This window comes from Equus asinus, chromosome 18 (assembly GCF_041296235.1).
Source record: "Equus asinus isolate D_3611 breed Donkey chromosome 18, EquAss-T2T_v2, whole genome shotgun sequence".
Taxonomy (NCBI): Eukaryota; Metazoa; Chordata; class Mammalia; order Perissodactyla; family Equidae; genus Equus; species Equus asinus.
The window spans coordinates 36,573,506-36,592,550 of record NC_091807.1 but is presented as its reverse complement, the minus strand read 5'-3'; the positions used below and the strand labels follow the sequence as shown (position 1 = coordinate 36,592,550).

At 38.3% G+C, this 19,045-nt stretch overlaps 1 protein-coding gene across 4 annotated transcripts in view; it reads left to right on the top strand.

Annotated features, from left to right (window-relative positions):
- The window catches only part of DSCAM (DS cell adhesion molecule), a 687,554-nt gene that overhangs the window by 420,655 nt on the left and 247,854 nt on the right, over positions 1-19,045 (top strand). For all 4 annotated transcript variants that reach the window (XR_011495418.1, XR_011495417.1, XM_014839281.3 and 1 more), the window contains exons 7-8: positions 2,763-3,059; positions 3,809-4,084. Coding sequence is in view for 2 of the 4 variants with exons in the window: in XM_014839281.3 (XP_014694767.2) it covers positions 2,763-3,059; positions 3,809-4,084 (573 nt within the window). In the remaining 2 variants the exon portion in view is untranslated. The remainder of the gene's footprint in view (positions 1-2,762; positions 3,060-3,808; positions 4,085-19,045) is intronic.

The following is a 19,045-nucleotide window of genomic DNA, read 5'->3' as shown; positions in this document are numbered from 1 at the left end:
TGCCTGACAAACATTCTGTGTCATTTATATAAGCTATCTGACAAATATATCTAACCATTATGTGATTCTGACATATGTATAGATACTTGTATTCAGCGTACATAAAGAATTTCTACAAATCAATAACAAAGGCAAACAGTCTAATATAAAAGTGGACAAAAGATTTGAGCAGACATTTCACAAAAGGAGATATACAATGTCCTATAAGCACATGGAAACAACATTACTTCCATGATATTTTGGCCACAAATGCACAACCTGCTTCTAATCCTGAGGAAATAGTTACTACAAAGTAACTCTTCAAAAATGTCAAAGTCAAGAAATATAAGAGACCTAAGAAAGTTCCAGATTAAAAGAGACTAAAGAGACATGACAAATAAATGTAATGTGTAATACTGATTGAACAGGGAAAAAATAGCTATAAGGGACATTTTGGGTCAATTGGCAGGCTTTCAATGTGGACAGTACATTAGGTAATGGTACTGTTCCAAAGTCACATTTCTTAATTTTGCTAATTGTACTGTGGTTATGGTAGAATATATGCATGTATAAAGGTACATCCTCTGTGATTACATGGGTTTGAAGGTCAAGAACACACAGAATTAATTCATGGTGATAGAAATCAGAACAGTGACTGCCCATGGTGAGTGAGGATTGATTTAAAGGAGCCCTAGGAATAAGGATGATGGATGATCCCCATGTTGCGGGATGATGGAAATGTTTTATATCTCGAGCGTTATGTTGGTTACACAGGTGTATATATTTAAGAAAACTCATTCTGTTTGTACACTTAAGATCTGCACATTTCACTGTATGTAAACTTTATCTATGAAAAAACAGTATAACTGAAGAAAACGTTCCTAAACAGATAAAAATGACTTGAGTTTCCAGTCCACGGTGTAAAAATCAGTGCAAAGAAATTTACAGCTAAATACATCCTGAAGATAAAGTTGAATTGTAAGGTCAAATAAAATAATCTCAACATCCCCCAGCATCAACAACTGATTATGTACAGAGAATAAAAATCAGGATGATGTCTAACTTCTCTGTGAATTAAATGCAAAGCCTGTTGAAGCAGTGTCTGCCGTATTCTAAGGGCAGAAATGCAGGGTCTTCATTTTAATATTAGGAAGTTCTTTTTCTGATCTTTGGGAGGGTAAGGGAGATGTTTGCAACACAAGGACACTGAGATGTGCTCCTTATGAATGCATCTGGGAAAAAACATACTTGAGAGCCTTCTCCAGGCAATCAGAATGTGAGTTGGAATGAAGAAGATTCAGGAATTTGCAAATGAAAAGATGGTAGCAGACTGTAGTGCAGCACCTCACCACAACGCTTCCCGTCATGAGAACCCCACACAGCTGGCCCCGCTGGCCACAGAATGGGCTTCAAGGTTTTGGGTCAATGAGTAACTCTTTCTTCAGGACTTGGAAGTGCTAACAGTTATCTCTCTGTGATGAAATTGCAAGCTATCTTCAGTTCTGTCTCCCATATGTCTTTTCTGTATCTATACTTTCCGGTTTTTCAACAATAGATATCTATAAGTCTTATAATAAAAATTAGAACCTAAAAAATAATATCTGGTAATCATTATCTTTCATTCTGCGATGAATCCTGAAAATGAGCACAAAAATCCTTTTAAAAAACTATCTCCTTCAGCAAAGTTTATTACTAAAATCAAAAATCCTGTTGCATGTGATCACAATTATGTGACATAATTGTGACCCACAAATAATGAGCCACTTACGCCTAGAAAAGAAGTGTCACAGTGTTGATTTATTTCCCTGAAGCTAGTAGGCCTATTCACAACTTTTCCTTCCTTTGACTTTCAAGTATTTTTCTGTAATATGCATGTCTCTCTCTTTTTTTTTCATGGGGAGCCATATAAAAAAAAGAAACATGCATTTGTGATTACTACTATACAATACGAGGGAAGTAGTCCACATCTGTGATAGAAAAATAATGGAATATGAAAACTTGGTCTTTGTTGAAAATATGGGAAATTCCCATGGAAATTTCCCTAAGACTAAGCTCCTAGTTTGCCTGGGATAACCTTGAGTTGTGTCTGTTCTCCTGTTATAATTGTTCATAGTACCCATTCCATTCTCAAAAGCGCCCCAGGTTGGATGATAAATTATATGGCCACCCTACTTAAGATACTTATAGAGATATTTAATACGTGCCAGAAAGGTCAAACTTTATTTAGCTTTTACTCATTCTCAGAGGCTTCTTGGAAATTTACATGTATGTCCCATTTGTCATTAAAACTACAAGAGGTTATTTCTTATGAGAAAAGAAAGATTAGATAATCAGTTTCTCAGTCTTTCTTCCTCTAAGCAGTTCCCTAGTGAGCAATCCCGAATGACCTTGGGGAAGTAGAAAGCTGCAGTGACTAGGGGTGTGGATTTCCTCTGTTTACAGTTTTGGGAGGGGCACATACCAGTTTTGAATTGTAGACTTCTTAAGAGCTGACATTGTTTAATATGAATATCTCGGCTGCATTGTTATTCTTCTTGTTATGATAATCAGGAAATACATAAGCAATTTATTGAAGCTTGCTAATGCTGTGTTTATCTCTTTTGAAAGTGAAATCTTATTGTTATTGGGATTTAGCTTTATCAATAAAACCAGGCTTTTTTGTAGTGTTTAATAAGCCTTAGTCATTTAGTAATCATCTACCTCCTAATCATTAAATAAATGTACTTGGAAGTTGTTTAATTATTTGTATGTGCCACTTCCTTCCATGATTTGTCTTCCTACAGATGGAACTCCTAAAATCATTTCCGCCTTTAGTGAAAAAGTAGTGAGTCCAGCAGAACCGGTTTCCCTCATGTGCAACGTGAAGGGAACTCCATTGCCCACAATCACGTGGACCCTGGATGACGACCCTATTCTCAAGGGTGGCAGTCACCGCATCAGCCAGATGATCACGTCAGAGGGAAACGTGGTCAGCTACCTAAACATCTCCAGCTCTCAGGTCCGGGATGGGGGAGTGTACCGCTGCACGGCCAACAACTCGGCAGGAGTCGTCCTGTACCAGGCTCGAATAAACGTAAGAGGTGCTTGTCAAATCAGCTCCTCAAAAAAACACACATAACTCATTGTAGTGGAGAAGAAGGTTTCTGCATGCACTGAGCTGAGTCTTGGAATGCCAAAACGGATTAACTATTGCTTCTCATTTCCTGCCCTTTCCTTCCTACTCAGGAATGGCACTGATTGGGTTAACGTTGGAAACGGCGTTTTGATTTCTTTAGTCAGCTTCTCCCCTTCTTTTTCTCTTAGATTTGTCCACTGGATCTTTCCTTTCCTGGTTAATGCTCTGCATGCCTCTTCCTTCTTCCTCTTCTGTTCTCCTACATTCATGGCAAACCTTCATGTACATGCTATCTTAACTTACATTCATAGTGCAACGTGGCATACCCTCCATCTTCATATCTATTTTATAGAGAGAGCTAAACAGCCGAATTGCTACCAGTGTTTTCACAGAAAGAGCATGAGTGTGCTGTGCAGACTAGTTGCTTTTTATTGATTAAATTGCCTTTTACCTTGTAATTCAAAATGTTTTAATGGAAGTTATTGATAATTAAAGTATTTAACACTCACTCAACTCATTTGGAAGTAATGAAATTAAAGGAAAAGAAAAAAACCTCCTTAGTGGAAAATGCCAAATACAGAGAAACTTATTAAATTGAAAAAGATGTCTTATGTGAAAATAACCTACATTTTTAACTCAAGGAAAAGTGTACCCATTTCTGCACATGAGAAGTACCCTTAAATTATTTTCAAGAGTTTCTTTGTGTCTCTCTAGGGCCTGCAAGCATTCGACCAATGAAAAATATCACAGCAATAGCAGGACGGGACACGTACATTCACTGTCGAGTGATTGGCTATCCATATTACTCCATCAAATGGTACAAGAACTCTAATCTGCTTCCTTTTAACCACCGCCAAGTGGCGTTTGAGAACAATGGAACTCTGAAACTCTCAGACGTGCAAAAAGAAGTGGACGAGGGCGAGTACACGTGCAACGTGCTGGTTCAGCCGCAGCTCTCCACCAGCCAGAGTGTCCATGTGACCGTTAAAGGTAAGGCTGTTCCTCTCCACCCCCACACAACCTGCCATTGCTGCTTCACCAGATCAACAATTAGGAGTGGAACAATCTAAGAATCTGCACATTTAGAGTAGGACAATTGTAAACACCATGGAATGATTGGATTAGAACATTAGATGTTCTGTTCTCTTTACTACTGCATCTTGCAAGACCTGTGGTCGATATAGCTATCTTTTCGTGTGAACTTTTGGCTTGATTTTCAGGAGGGCGTGTGCTGTTAATATTACCATAGAAAAAAGAAATGCATCGTTGGCTTGGTTATCTAGTTTTCTGAGAGATAATTTTAAAACATGTATCTTTCTTTTCCTAAAAATGAGTTCTTTTAGAATCCAACTGGAAGAAAGAGGATTTCATACAAGCTTCTCATCTTGAGTGAATGAACACTTCCAAGTAACAATATAGGAATTAAATGACTAAAGGACTACGTAGAAAATTTCTTGACTTTTAAGTTATTCCTTACATCATGACATCATGACATAGACTATCATGGAATCTAACCATGAGGATGAACTTTGGAGATAATGCAACTCAACTCCAATCTCCTTATCAGTAAAGACCAATAAAGTGGCAAGACCCGTCCAGGAACACACAGCTTTATAGTGGCAGACCCTTAGAGGAGACTGTTTCTTCCATTCCTCAATTCAGTTTCCTCAGCTGAACCTAAAATGAAAATTTCCAATTATGTAAATAATCTACATGAAGTCGGTCATGAAAATAGCTCTAATATGTTATGAAACAGTTTCAAAAATCTGTGAAAGCAGCCTCCTGCCACGTTAAGCTGCCTGCTTGAGCTGTCCAAGTTATCTCCCTGTGTACCACTCATTGTCTTTGGTGTCCTCCTTACAAAGTTGCATGGGTTTTCCATGGTCTTCCCCACCATCTTTTCTCACAAACCGTTTCCGTTTACCTTTCTAGGAACGCCTATAAATATACACACACACATACAATATGTAATATGTTATGTACTGTATGTTATCTAATATCTGTTCTACCTTAGATACACTTGCAAATGAATAATTTTGAATTTTTTTAATAACCACCTATCTTAAGAATTTTTTCAAATCATTAGAAAATCTTGACAAACAAGACGGGTCATACCTGCATAAAAGTCAATTTTGTGGTTGTATTTATGTCTTCTGCCATCATGTATGGAACATCTACTCTGTGCCAGGCGCCACTCTGGGCCGTGAGGAAAACAGTGATGAAGAAGGTAGACAAAATCTTTTCCGTCATGAAGCTTTGCTTCCAATCAGGAGAGACAAAAAATAAAGCAAGTAAATAAACTAGAAAATACTTTACAGTATTCAATACCATGCAGAGAATTAAAACATGGCAGTATGTTAAAGGCTAGCTGCGATGGAGAATTTGCACCTTTTTAATGAATTTTTCGTACTCTCCTATCTTAGAATTCATTACTCTCTTATACCCTTTGAATGAATGTTTTACCAACACATGGTTTTGTACCATGACAGGTTGATCATTTGGAAATGATTGGTTCTCTGAGCTATGTAGAGCTTCCAAATGTTGACACAATTCATTATACAATATCAAAATATCACCGTGATTCCATGAGAAAGGTCTCTAAGTATTGGAAAGCTGTCAAGTTCATGGTGACAGTACAAGTTTTCCAAAATTCTATTTTTTTGCTTGAAAGTGTGAGTTTTATTGTTTACAACAAACACTGTCAGTTGTGATTGTAGGAGTGACAGGCTCATTTCTTTCTTTTCCAGGAAAATGTCTGCCAAATAAACGAGCCTGAATAACTGTAGTTTTTAGGTAGACATTCTTTGAGGAAGCAATGAAATTCCGTGGAAAAAGTGGCTAGTTGAGCTTGTAACTCAGCAAGCGCACAACTACTTTACTCGAAATCAACAACCTTCTCAGCAGGCAGTGGAAGTGTTTTGTTCATTCTTCCCATTTTGTTACACAGAACATTGAACATTAAACATGACATGAACTCATGGGTCAAGATTTATTAAAATTATTGTTTTTATGGCTTCGTAAGTGTCCTTAAATGAAACTGGTTTAAGAAAACAACAACGACTGGGATATGTGTTGGTAAACGATACAACTTCTAGTATATTCTGATGTGCTAGTGTGATTTGTGCTAAGGTTCTACCAGTCTTACCCACCACTATTTTTGCACATCTGTGCAAATGTCCACAAAATGAGAAAAGCAAATAACATGTTAGTACTCTAATGAAAATGGTTGTCTTCTTGCAGATTCATTAAAATGGTTTCAAGGATCCCCATGGGTCTGCAAACTACATTTTGAAAATATTCAGTGCTAAACGTTTCATTTATTTTTAATGTTCACTCATTATGAATGATGCATCAAATGAGCTTTTTTATGTGTTGGCCTTTCTCTGCTTTTAAGATTATTTCTTTCAGGAAAAATCGCCAGAACTATGGCCATTGGATAAATGAATATAAATATTTTAATACCATTCTTTTAGGAGACATAAGTTCAAATAAAGACCATCTGAATCACTTTTACTCTTAAAATTCCAAAAACTTTTATTCTTTTCCAGATCAGCATAAATCAATGTATTAATCTTGGCCCTTTCGATTTTAAGTGACAGAGACCAATCCAAAAACCAGCTTATGCCCCAAAGGAGAATTTATTGGCTTTTATAACCAGCATATCTATGATTTTAGGAAACAAAATTTCACAATTTAATCAAACAGTTGTGTTTTCAGGAATCTTTTTCTTTTAAGCATATATTATGCACTATAAATATTTTCAGCTCCTTTACAAAGGCTGCCAAACAAAAGGACAATCCTATTTTGTGAAATGTTTCATTATAGCCGCCTGGTGAGAAATGGCTGGTGGTGAGTGGGGCAGTCGTTGGGATATGGGATTTGCAATATTTAACAGAGTGGTCAGGGAAGGCTTCTTTAAGAAGGTGAGATTTGAGCAAGGACATAGAGGTGTGCAAGAGAGCCAAGCAGATATCTGGGGAAGAACATTCTAGACAAAGGGAACAGATAGAACAAAAACAGGAGTGTGCCTGGCAAGCTTGAGGAAGAGCAGAGAGGCTAGTGTGGCTGAAGCAGAGTGAACGAGGATGAAATTAATAGGAATGAGGTCAGAATTAGCAGGACCATTTCATGTGGGACCTAGATTTGGGTTGTAATGACTTGAGTTTTTTCTTTTGAGTGAGATGAGGGGATATATCGGGTGATTTTAAACAGAAGTCACATGGTCTGACTTGGGTTTTAAAAGGATACTTCTGACTCCTGTGCTGAGAATTAGGCTAAAGGGCAAGAAGAGACAAGCACAGTGACCTCTTAGAAGGCTAATCCAGGTGAGAGATAGGAGGGCTTGGACCAGAGAGATAGAAAGTAGAAGAAAGATTCTGGGCATGTTTTTAAGGTCTATTCAATAGGATTTCCTGATGGATTGGATGTGGCTGTGAGAGAAACAAAGATGGAAGGATAACTCCAAAATTCTGACCTGAGCTATGGCAAGAAGAGCCCTGCCATCAACTGAGTTAGCAAAAGATCTAGTGGAACAGTCTAAGGGAAGAAATTAGGAGTCTACTTTTTGACATGTTGAGGTTGAAATATATATTACACAAATAATTGGATCCAGTAAGTAGGAAACTGCATTTAGGAGAGTGGTATTTAGGATTCTGGGATGTGGATTTGGAGACAACAGTGAATAGATAATGTGTAAGGGCACAGGCCTAAGTGTGACTGTCGAGGGACTCTGCGTACCCCACTGCAGATTTCACCTTCATGTAGGCGGACATCAGTCGCTTAGGCAGACGCACAGCAAAACCTATTCACCAAATGTCTAAAGACAAAGTCTGACAAAAATTCAAACAAGAACTGTCTGAAATTTAAATTTGTCTTGTTAAATTTCCTAGATTGGGAAGCAGTGTATTGACCATGACCCTATTTATAAAAAAAAGTGCAGGAATCCACCAGTTTAACAGCAATTACAATAGTGTATTGGGGGAGATAGGGATGGAAATTCAAGGGCATGTTAAGCCAAACTTTGGGAGGGGCAGAGATAGGGTGGGCCTCAGGGGAGGCCTGATCTAGACCCATAATGACCATCTGGATGTTCTGTCTGTGTCTTTGGTGCTTCCCTCCGCACATCAGTTTAATTCCCTCAGAGCAGCTTCTTGATATGGCAGAAAAATTGGCCCTGAATATCTCTGTACTCACATGCCCACAACTATGACAGAGAAGAACAGAGCCCTTTCCTGACCGTTCCATGTAGGAAAATCCTACAGAGGGACTCTGGTTGGCATTCCATAGGCCACCAGCCCATTCCTGGACCAGTGTCTATGGCCAGAGCAATGGGGTACCTGCATAGGCTGCCTGCCTCCACCCACACCCCCATGCCAGGGAGAAGATTGAAAGATCAAAGAAGGAGGAAAATGAAAGCAGCTGACAATACAAGCTGTGTTAAGACAGTGACTTAAAATATGAACAGGGCTCATAACGACTTCAGAACGTGTATTCACTTTGCATATTAAAATGTGCTCAATCGAGAAAGGCCCCTGAGCAGGTCAATATTTCAGAAAATAAATTCTATCCAATGGCTAAGAATTCTCTCTAAAACCAACCCCAGGGAGAAGAAGAACCATCTTAGGCAATGGAAGCCAAGCAAAGACCATTGATAGGGAGGGTGGAGGAGAGAGGCCAGATGAAAGGAGGATGTCAGGTGCGACAATCAAATCAGAGAGATAAAGAAAGCAGAAAAGTCATCCAGATGCAGGAAGATACTGAGATCAAACAGATCTATGACTATTACAACAGCCATATGAACAAAGCAAGAGACATCCTCGTCTGTCTCTAATAATAGGCTCCTTGATGACAGATCAGATCTCTCAGGAGACCCCACCATGTGAGACTATCACACACTAACAAAAGTTTGATGGGAAAGACTTTAAACAATGGATTTGGGGTCAGCCCCATGGCCAAGTGGTTGAGTTCGTGTGCTCCACTTTGGTGTCCCAGGGTTTTGCTGGTTCGGATCCTGGGCGCAGACCTAGCGCTGCTCCTAAAGCCATGCTGAGGTGGCGTCTCACATATCAGAACTAGAAGGACCTACAACTAGAATATACAACTATGTTCTGGGGAGCTTTGGGGAGAAAAAGAAAAAAAGAAGATTGGCAGTAGATGTTGGCTCAGGGCCAATCTTAAAAAAAAAAACAGTGGTTTTGCCAAGAAGCCAGGAATGCAGAACTTGGTCAAAAAATATATGTTGAGTTGATGTTCATCAGATTTAAATTAATTTTTTAAATGTATGTCTGGGCAGAGGAGAGAGCATGTACTTTTTGTTAATCATTGCTTCAAGACATATTTTCTTCTGCTTTAAGGAACATTTTCTAAACCAAATACAGTGTTGGCTTTCAATACTGCAGGATATCCCAGCTTGCTTTTACTTAATTTCATCTTTTCTCTGTAGATAGATGAAACGTAGATACTGAAAGAGGAAAATTGCAGGCTGAGTGGATAGAGTTAAGGATGCATAAGCCAGTGTGGGACTTCCCAGGTGAAAAATAATAAATTCTGGATTCCTATATGTCAGTTTAGGGCATTCTTTTTTGTGTCTGTTATATTCACATGCATTGCACTCTTACAAAGATATTTAGAGTAATTTGGTTTAAGATACCACTTGCATTTATTGCTTAAAATGACTTCTAACTTTCAATATGTAGTAACAATTATACACTATTAACAATTTTAGCCTTTAATCCGATGTTGTTAGTAAGGTCATAACCAAATTGACTTCTGAACATTTAAATTTGAATTTTAAAATGTTTTGAAATGCAATATATAAATTAAATAACACTCCAGTGGTCAGGGTTAGTAGTCCATCAAAGCTTTTTAAAAATGAATAACCTTTACTGTTTTCAATTATGATAAGAGGAGAGATGAGGAACAGCTGAATTACAGGAAAAGACTGCGGTTTTTGACTCTCTCTGTGGATCAGGATCGAAAGAAACTCTTTCCCATTTTGTGCATTAAATACAGCTCCATTCCCTTTCCTGTTAGACTACACAGTGAATATTTTACTCAGATGATTCTGGAAGAGCAAATATGATGTGTTAAATGTTGGCTTCCTTTGGAAGCGGGCCCACTTGTTTCCATCAATAATGCTGCAAACTGTGAAACCCATTTTTATCTTGTTTTCAGGAGATTCTTCTTTAACACTGAATAGAGTGGTGTGTGTGTGTATGTGTATTTAGATGGCATTTGAAAACAATGCTATTTTTCAGTGATGTCTTTTTTGGTGATAGTCATGACCCTTTGTCTGCTTTGTAGCATATGACTTGGGAAATTTGAAAAAAAACTCAAATTGATATAAATAACATGTTAATTGTTGATAATGCCTGAAACTTAAGCAGTTCTGAAATATCTTAACCAACCGAAAGTCCTCAAACGTGTAGGGAGAAATGAAAGTCAAAAATCCCTTCTTTTGGGGCCAGCCCGGTGGCACAGCGGTTCAGTTAGCACGTTCCGCTTCAGTGGCCCAGGGCTTGCCAGTTCGGATCCGAGGTGCGGACAAGACACCGCTTGACAAGCCATGCTGTGGTAGGTGTCCCACCTATAAAGTAGAGGAAGATGGGCACGGATGTTAGCTCAGGGCCAGTCTTCCTCAGCAAAAAGAGGAGAATTGGCAGTGGATGTTAGCTCAGGGCTGATCTTCTCAAAAAGAATCCCTTCTTTCACTTCATTTCAATTAAACAAGCAGTGTTATATTTAACACATTTCAAAGCTTTTTTCTGTCTCATTTTAGGTGCCACTTTGAACTTGAACAGTGCCTAATTGAGTGTTCTAATTTCTGGGGACCAACACTGCCAGGGAAGTTAATTGGCTGCTAGATAAAAATGTCGCCTTCTGTTTATATTTATGTAAAACTTTATAGTTTACAAAACACTTTCATATGTGTAACCTTGATTAATACTCCCAGTGACTTGGCATGTGGATAAAGTCTAATCAGAGAAACAGAGTAAGGAAGTCAGGAGACTGCTTCAAAGTTGTCCACTGATGTATTCAACACTCAAAGACACATATTTGGGTTCCAATACGACCTCATGGTATGTCTTAGAAAAGTAATTCATACTGCAGTGGGAAGCCAGGTTTGAAGTGAGAAGAAATTAAGGCAAAGAACCCAGGAAGAAAGCTAGTTAAAAAGTCAAGAAAGAAGGTTATGTTTAAAGTTAAGGGCATGAGATATTAAAGGCTTAATTTAAGAGAGAGAGAATTAGTTAAATTGAAGAGATGAACAGGAAGGAATTAATTTGGTGAAGGGGGGTGAGTAAGAACCAAAGATGACTCCAGAATTTCCATTCTGGATGATGGAAAGGCTGAGAGAGGGAACCTAAAATATTAGTGTCTTGGGAAAGTCTTCCGAAGGGTAGGGTTTCGTCTAACGTGTCTGTGGAGCCCCCTCGTGGATTCAGACCATGGGAACTTTGAAAGAGGGATTTGGGGACAGCAGGCTAAAATTAATAGAGGGAGATAGCTGAAAATTTAAGTAGCCAAGAATGTCTAAGAAACAGCAAGCTTTCAGAATTATATTTTTTTGGGTTTTTTCAGTTAATATTTACCAATATGGAGATGAGATGATAATACTGGAAATGCAACGAGAGCAACCACAAATATTCCCTCTTTCATATTTCATTCATTTTTATATTTGTAGCACTGTCTCGTTCTAATTTAAGAGAAATTCGTGTCATATCCTGCTTTAAATTGGAGAAAGGATTAGGTGTCACTGACAGTGTCTCTGACTTTATGGCAGTGACCTTTTGTATTCTGGGGCCTAACTGGGACACTTTCTGCACAATTCGACGTAAAGATGCTGCATCCACAGCGGCTTTTTATTATATGCTGAATCTCATCCATCCTCCCGGCAGTCTTGCAGTCTTGCTGTTGGCGCATTTGGGGAAATGAATGCTAAATGAAAACCAGTGCTGATAATGTGTCTGCTCTCCTCCCATCTCTAGTGAGCGGCTAGGAGCACTGCCTTCTAATGGCATCGTTCTTCGGGGGCTCCTGACAGCTAATGTCATTTGGCCCAGGCAGAGAGAGATACAGCTCTGTGCATGTCACCCACTGCCACTTGCTGACATTTGCTCACTTCCTGTTCCAACCAGAGCACCATCAACTTCCACCAGCTTCCACACCCAACTCTGCCAGGGAGCAAGGGGCCTTCTCTCTTTATCACTTTCATTTTCTTCCACTCTCCATCTCTCTAGCTACTGGAATCCTTTACAGTATCGTTTCTAGAAAACACGGCATTTCAAGTTGTTTTTCTCTTTTAGGTGCCTTATTAAAGTTAAGCAATGTTCAGTGGGTCCTATTTGCTGGGCTCTTATGTGGCCATAAATTTTGGTCATTCACAAAATGTGTATATTGATTTTCAACAATTTCTTAGGGAGTGTATAGTTTCTATGGTGAATAATACAGGAGAAAATAGACGTAGTGGGGAAACATGAAGATAATAATGGTGAGAAATCCTTTTGTGGTAATTTGTGAGTTCAATTGGGATTTTAGATTCTCTTTGTTAATTTCATATCTAAATGTGGTAAAGAAGGCCAGCGAAGTGGGGGGCTGTCACTGTCCCACCGTCCTAAACTCGCCTGACGTGAGGATTCGAGCTCTCAAGCTTCCAGAGAATAGAAATTCTTTGCTTTGGTTAGGATCTCAGAATTGAGCTCCCAACTCAGTCTGAGTACTCTCCTTCTGACAGGATTATCCTGTTGATAGAATGCCTTTCAAAAAACAAAAACAAAAAAGAATGCCTTGTAATTCCTGTTCCATTCTAGGAAATGAGCTGGTACCTTTCTTCAAGGAAACTTTTTGTTAAAAATTTTTAAAAATAATATCTCAAATTAATTTCCTCTAAGTAGAGGAAAAGAAAAGGATTATGTATTGGATTTGTTGTAAAGTCAAAGAATGCAGTTTTCTACTTAGTCAAAATTAAAATTAAGAAATAGTGTTTTGCAATACTTGTTAAACATGGGAACTCAGAGAGAATTAAGTAGAGATGAGAAAGAAAGAACGCTAAGAAAATTACTTACACTTTCCTTGCCTAGCCCATAATCCAACTCTTTGCAAATGCACATGTACACACACAGGAAAAGACCCTTTGATAGTGCTTAATTAATAATGCCCTGGTAACATTTTACATCAGAAAAATCAACCCTCAACTGTTTGAAATCATGCAGTAGGACCTTTCATATGAATTGGCACCTAACACTAGTAAATATCAAAATATATAAGTTCAACAGAACTGTGTAGTTTATGCACATATGATATGTGACAAATAATACGTATATTATATTTATATAGGATATATATTTATGCTTATAAATATACATTGTAAATTGTATTTTATATATATTATATAAGTATATATAATAAGTATAGTATAAGTATATATAATATATTTCTATAATTATGTATAAATATATTCATGTGAAATACAAAATATATGCATAGGTTAAAATCGTGTACAAATATTTATGTGTATTATAGTCACATATGGCTAGGAATAAATAAGTACGTATAATATATGCCTATATACACAAAAATAGATGATACAATGACAGAACCTTAAGGATATAAATGAACTTGGAGTTTGTCTAGACTAGCCTCTCACATGATACTCAACTCAATGGCCCCTCCACCATACCCGTGTTTTTCAGACTTAGTCTGCACAGGGTCTGTGCAGTGTCCCACGGAGCTCTAAGCCCTTCTTGATTCCTCAAGGCCATGATCATCAGACAGTTCTTCCTCCTTTGAATACAAATCTGCCTTCTCTAGCTCCTCCCCTTATTTCTGGTCCCTTTGGTCCCTCTAGGGCAGCACAGAACTCTCCCCCTTTTCCATATAAGCTCCCAAATGTGTGCAACAGTGAGCTGCTGTCCTCCTGGCTAGCCATCTCTAACATCCCCATTTGTTCACCTACTTTGTATGCAAGACTGTTCAGCAACTCATTTCCTCTGTGACACTGATGTGTCTGTCTGCTCTCAAAGGAACACAGCCCTCTAGGCATCGTCTAATGTCTAAAAGAGGGAAATGAGAGTGACACCTCCATACTGAAGATAAGCCTTCTTTGTTGTAACCCATGTCCCTTGGCTGTCATTCCTTTGAGCTCATGAACAAAAACCCCTAAGGGTGCTGCTGACTGGTCAGTTGGGCACTTTGTTTTGTTTTGTCAATATTTGCTTTATACCACACCATTATCATCAGTCCATACAAATTCTCCGTTTTGTTTTATTTTAACTTTTTTTTAACCATCCGCCAATTCTAATATTCCACCCTGTCCCATAGGCACACGTTTATGTGTACTTACCATATTTATTTCAAAACTCCTTTCTATGCCCTTATTAAGATCTGTATGTAAATACATACAATAAAAGCGTGAAATGTAAACATTTAGGTTGTCCCCCAGCTCTTTGGCTCTGTACGTAATCCTACAATGAATATCCTTATAGATGTGCCCATGTGTATTATTAAATACAGAACCCGGAAGTAGAATTGTTAGATTGTAGAATTTAACTTAATTTCGCTAATGACTGCACAGCCCTCTCCAAAATTCCTATACCTGTTTATGCAGCCACCAGCCATGCATGAGAGGTCACATTTCCCCACCTTTGCCAGTAATTGATGTTATCTGCCGTTCTAATTTTTGCAAATCTAGTGCATGTAAAGTAGTGTTTTATTTTAATTTGTTTTCTCTTCCATCACCACTGAGGATGAGCATCTCTTCATATTTTTATCAGGTATTTGGGTATCTCATTTATGAATTTCCTTTGCCCATTTTGCCATGTCTTCTTTCTATTTCTTCCTGCTTTGCTATAGTTCTTTAATGTAAATATGAATCTCTTATTACTTAGAAATTGTTGTGAAAATCTTTTACAAGACCATCTCTTGTCTCTTAACTTTGTTTTTGATTGTCTTCATTGAGATCTTGATTAAGAAGGCTCTGAGGTCAGGGAAGATGCATCCCTACATTTTTTTCCTACATTTGCTCTATGTTTATATTCCACTGTCCACAGTTAGGTCTTCAATCCATGCTGAGGGTTGTAGGGGTAGGAGAAGTGGGTGTCTTTCTCTATATATTGAGTCAGTTTTCCTGTATCATTTATTAGATGACCCATGCTATGCACTCTTCTCCATATCCTAAGATATCATGGCTGTGTGGTCAGAGACAATTTTAGTCTGTGAAGTGTATTGAAGCTTTCTCTATGGATGTTTCATATATTTCAAAACATATTTGTTTTTTCTTACATTTTGGGGTCATAAATTTGAAAATCTGTTGAAATTGGTCAAAACAATTTAATTGACATAAAGTGTTGTTGAAATATCATAACTATTTTTTTACACCTTTGAATTCTCTCTGACATATTTAAGCATTTTAAGCATTTGCTCAAAAAATACAGCCACTTGAAATCAGTTATGATTAATAACCAAGCTTATAAAGAGAGATGACCTTTTCTAAGTCAAGGTCATGGAAAATACTTCTCAAGTAAATAAACTGCTCTTGCTAATAATCATTGTAAAGAAGCTGATTGGAAAAAGAAGTTAAGTTTTAAAATGAATGCCAGTATTATAAATCTTCATTATCCTTGTCGTTTAGCCTGGCTTTCATCACTTCCAGTTGGATTCTCATGGTTTTGCTTTTGTCAATAGTCCATATAAACAAAAATAAAGTCCTTCAACTCATCCAGATGAGTCTTTTCTTCACTGCATTAGTAACACGTGAGCTATATTTCAATTTTTTCATGCCATCATGATTCAAATGGCTTTTCTTTAAATATTAGAGATGCAGATTAGTTTGGGTTCATCAGAAAAATACCCAGTTTTTTTTAACCAGGTCTTCTGTGTAAACATGTTCTTGCCCTCAACCAGGAGAAAAGCAACCTGCCATTCTCCTCAGTCCAAGGTAACTCTAATTAAGTACAGAAATTCTCATAAATCCTAAAGTTGTTCATCATTTTTAAATGTTAAAGAAATTCTATTTCAACATAATGGTTGTGGTTATAAAACATCTTCTATCAGAAGCCTTGAAGAAACATCTCGAAATGATGCAGGGTCCGTGAGCCGAGGAGTTGAAAGAAAGATTTCTTAGACTCTTAAGATCTGGCAGTAGTGCTCTTTTATTTAGAGAATAGTATAGAATAGCATGGGGACAGGACCCATGGGCAGTCAGAGCTTCTGCTGCCTGCATGGGGACACGACCCAGGGGCAGTCAGAGCTTCTGCTGCCTGCATGGGGACATGACCCATGGGCAGTCAGAGTTGCTGGGGCATGGGGAGCTGCTGCTGCCGCCACTGGCATGGGGACAGGACCCATGGGCAGACAGAGCTGCTGCCAGCATGTTGCTGCTGCCGCTTCTGCTGCAAAGTTGGGTGGAGAGTAAGGCTAAATTTAAGTCATAGGTATGTGAGTTATCTCTTTACAAGACAAAGAATATGTAAAAAAGTTAAAATGGTGTCAGTGCCCGTAGGGTCCGGCCATTGGGTGGTCCCACAAATTTTAGATAAGAATCAAACCGGATTGAGTAAATGGCAGAAGTCACCACTTGAATTTTATCCTCAGCTAAAGACAAAGGAGGATTTGGTGGAGGGGGGTGGGGGTGGGGGGGGGTGGGGTCAGTTACATGAGGTTGCCAGAAAGTAACCAACTTAAGTTCTTGCCTCTGGCATTAAGAGTTTCTAGAGATAAGGCTATCCCCCTTCTTCCTGGGACAGACAGGGAGGCATCTTTACAGGTAGAGGTTTCCCTTAGAAATGTAAATGTTTCCCAACAAAGGGGCAAGCAAATTCCACTCCTCGGAGCCTGCTTCTCATCTGTAGTTTTAAATTAAGACGGCTAAAAATCCTCGTCACTAGGACTAAGGACTAGAATCCACCCCATTCCTTCCACCATATCCCACTGCAGGCGTCTGGTTGATGATAAGATAGGTGAGTCATTTTTCTTGAAAGTACCTTAGAAGGAGATGCTGTGAGTGTTAGTTCTAGTGTTTTTTATCCCCAAATTCCAAGCAGTTCATCTTTTTCCTTCCTTATGTCTAATCTGTATCTTTCTAGCTTATGAAAACAACAGTTTCTGTTTCTTTTCATTGTAATTCTACATTATGCCTTAAGGATTTTTTTTCTTCCTCAAATGTTTTAATTGCATTTTCTCCCATGGACTTAATTTTAAGCAATTTTTGAAAAAAAAAATTATTTTTCTTTACTTTCTATTTATGTTGTCATATTTATGGCTCTACAGTCCTCACAATCTGGTCATCCAAATATCTTGTTTAACCACCATTGTAGAAGAGTTAGCTACTCTTACTCCTGATTTATTCCAGAGTTACGCTATTTTTATGTCAACTGTGCTACTCTGTTGGCTGGTAGTCAGCTTATGAGCCCTGTGCTTTAGGCCTCACCTACTGGGAACTCTTTGGCCAGAGTGTGTAGTGTGCATACGTGCTTGGGCATTTATCCATGTATGCACACATGTGTGTTCATTTATATTTGCCATGCTTTCATGTTTTTCTGAGTTGAGTCTTTGGGGTTCCTTGACTTCTAATTCTGGTATTAGCACTGAATTCTTCCTCATTTTAGTTCTATTTCACATATATTTGAGCTTGTGAATAGGCATAATCCCATTTATTTAGAATAAATTAAAATATTAAAAATAAAGACAAAATTTCAGTTCTGGACACTGCCTGAAATTAGGACAGCTAAAGGGGTAAAAACAAACAAACAAACAAATAGACAGATATATTTTTAGGGAATGAGCAGCAATCTTACAATTAAACTTTCAAACTATTTTTTCCCTGCTTCTAGCATCCCTTTCCATTCTGCAGAATAGGAAGAAACTGTTAATCATGTACAAAGAGGTCTTGTTAAAAGAGAACCCAGCACACATATTAATTGTCTTCAGGCCACAACCCAAAATGAATAGAAGCAACATGGATGGATGGATGGAGTATGCAGAGGCAATGTTACAAACAGACTTGCTTTCCTTATTAATAGTAGATCGATTTTTCACTCTACGCAAAGCGAACTTGTGGTTGTTTCTCCAGGAAGCAGTCTCGGAGAGGGCGTTTAGTGTGCAAGGTGTTTATCAGGGAGTGCTTTAACCATCAACACCTGTGGAAGGAGGGAGCGGGAGAAGCATTGGGCACAGGGAGAAGGTGAGCCATAATGCAGGTTGATAATGAAAGGCGCCACTTGACATCACCCCCAGAATCTGGGGCACGTGTCCTTTCTTGAAAAGGAATCTGGGCCACATGTCTCCAGGTACGTCAACGACTCCTGCCACTTACATAGATGTCAAACAGCTATAGATGTGCATCTTAAACACTTTTGCCTAAAAATTTTTTCCTTAAATTGCCCTCATTTTATATAATGACATTAGCCCAACATTTCAAATAAGAAATGAAAATGATCACAGTGTATGACAAGTCGCATAATTGGACTAGACTTTTGTCATCAAAACAATTTTTAACTCAAAGAATCCTTTTAGTTCTTTGATTTCTGTGATTTCTTTAATTTATTCAGGTAATATCTGGGCAGCTACCGTTAGTGAGATCGAGTAATAATAGGTCACTGCCAAGAGATTGGGGTCTGTAAGAGGCCCTGTGGACAAATAATGATAGCACACAGCAGGAGGCAGCAAATGTCTTGAGAAAAAACAGCAGGATGAGAAACAGAAAATATCTCAATAGGCTGTGGGTAGACAAATAACAAAAACACTGGTTTTACAACAACACCGTCAAAGAAATATGCATGAGATGTTTTAGAAAGAGAGAAGGTGGGCAGCTGGCCAATTCTGGGGGTGAGGTAGAATAGAAAGTCTGGAGTCAAAAAAAATGGTTTCCAAGAGAAACTAAGTTGAGTCTCAAAGGGATCTGGAACCTGAAAAATTCTCCCAAACAGGTAACAACTGAGTTGAGTTTTCACACTG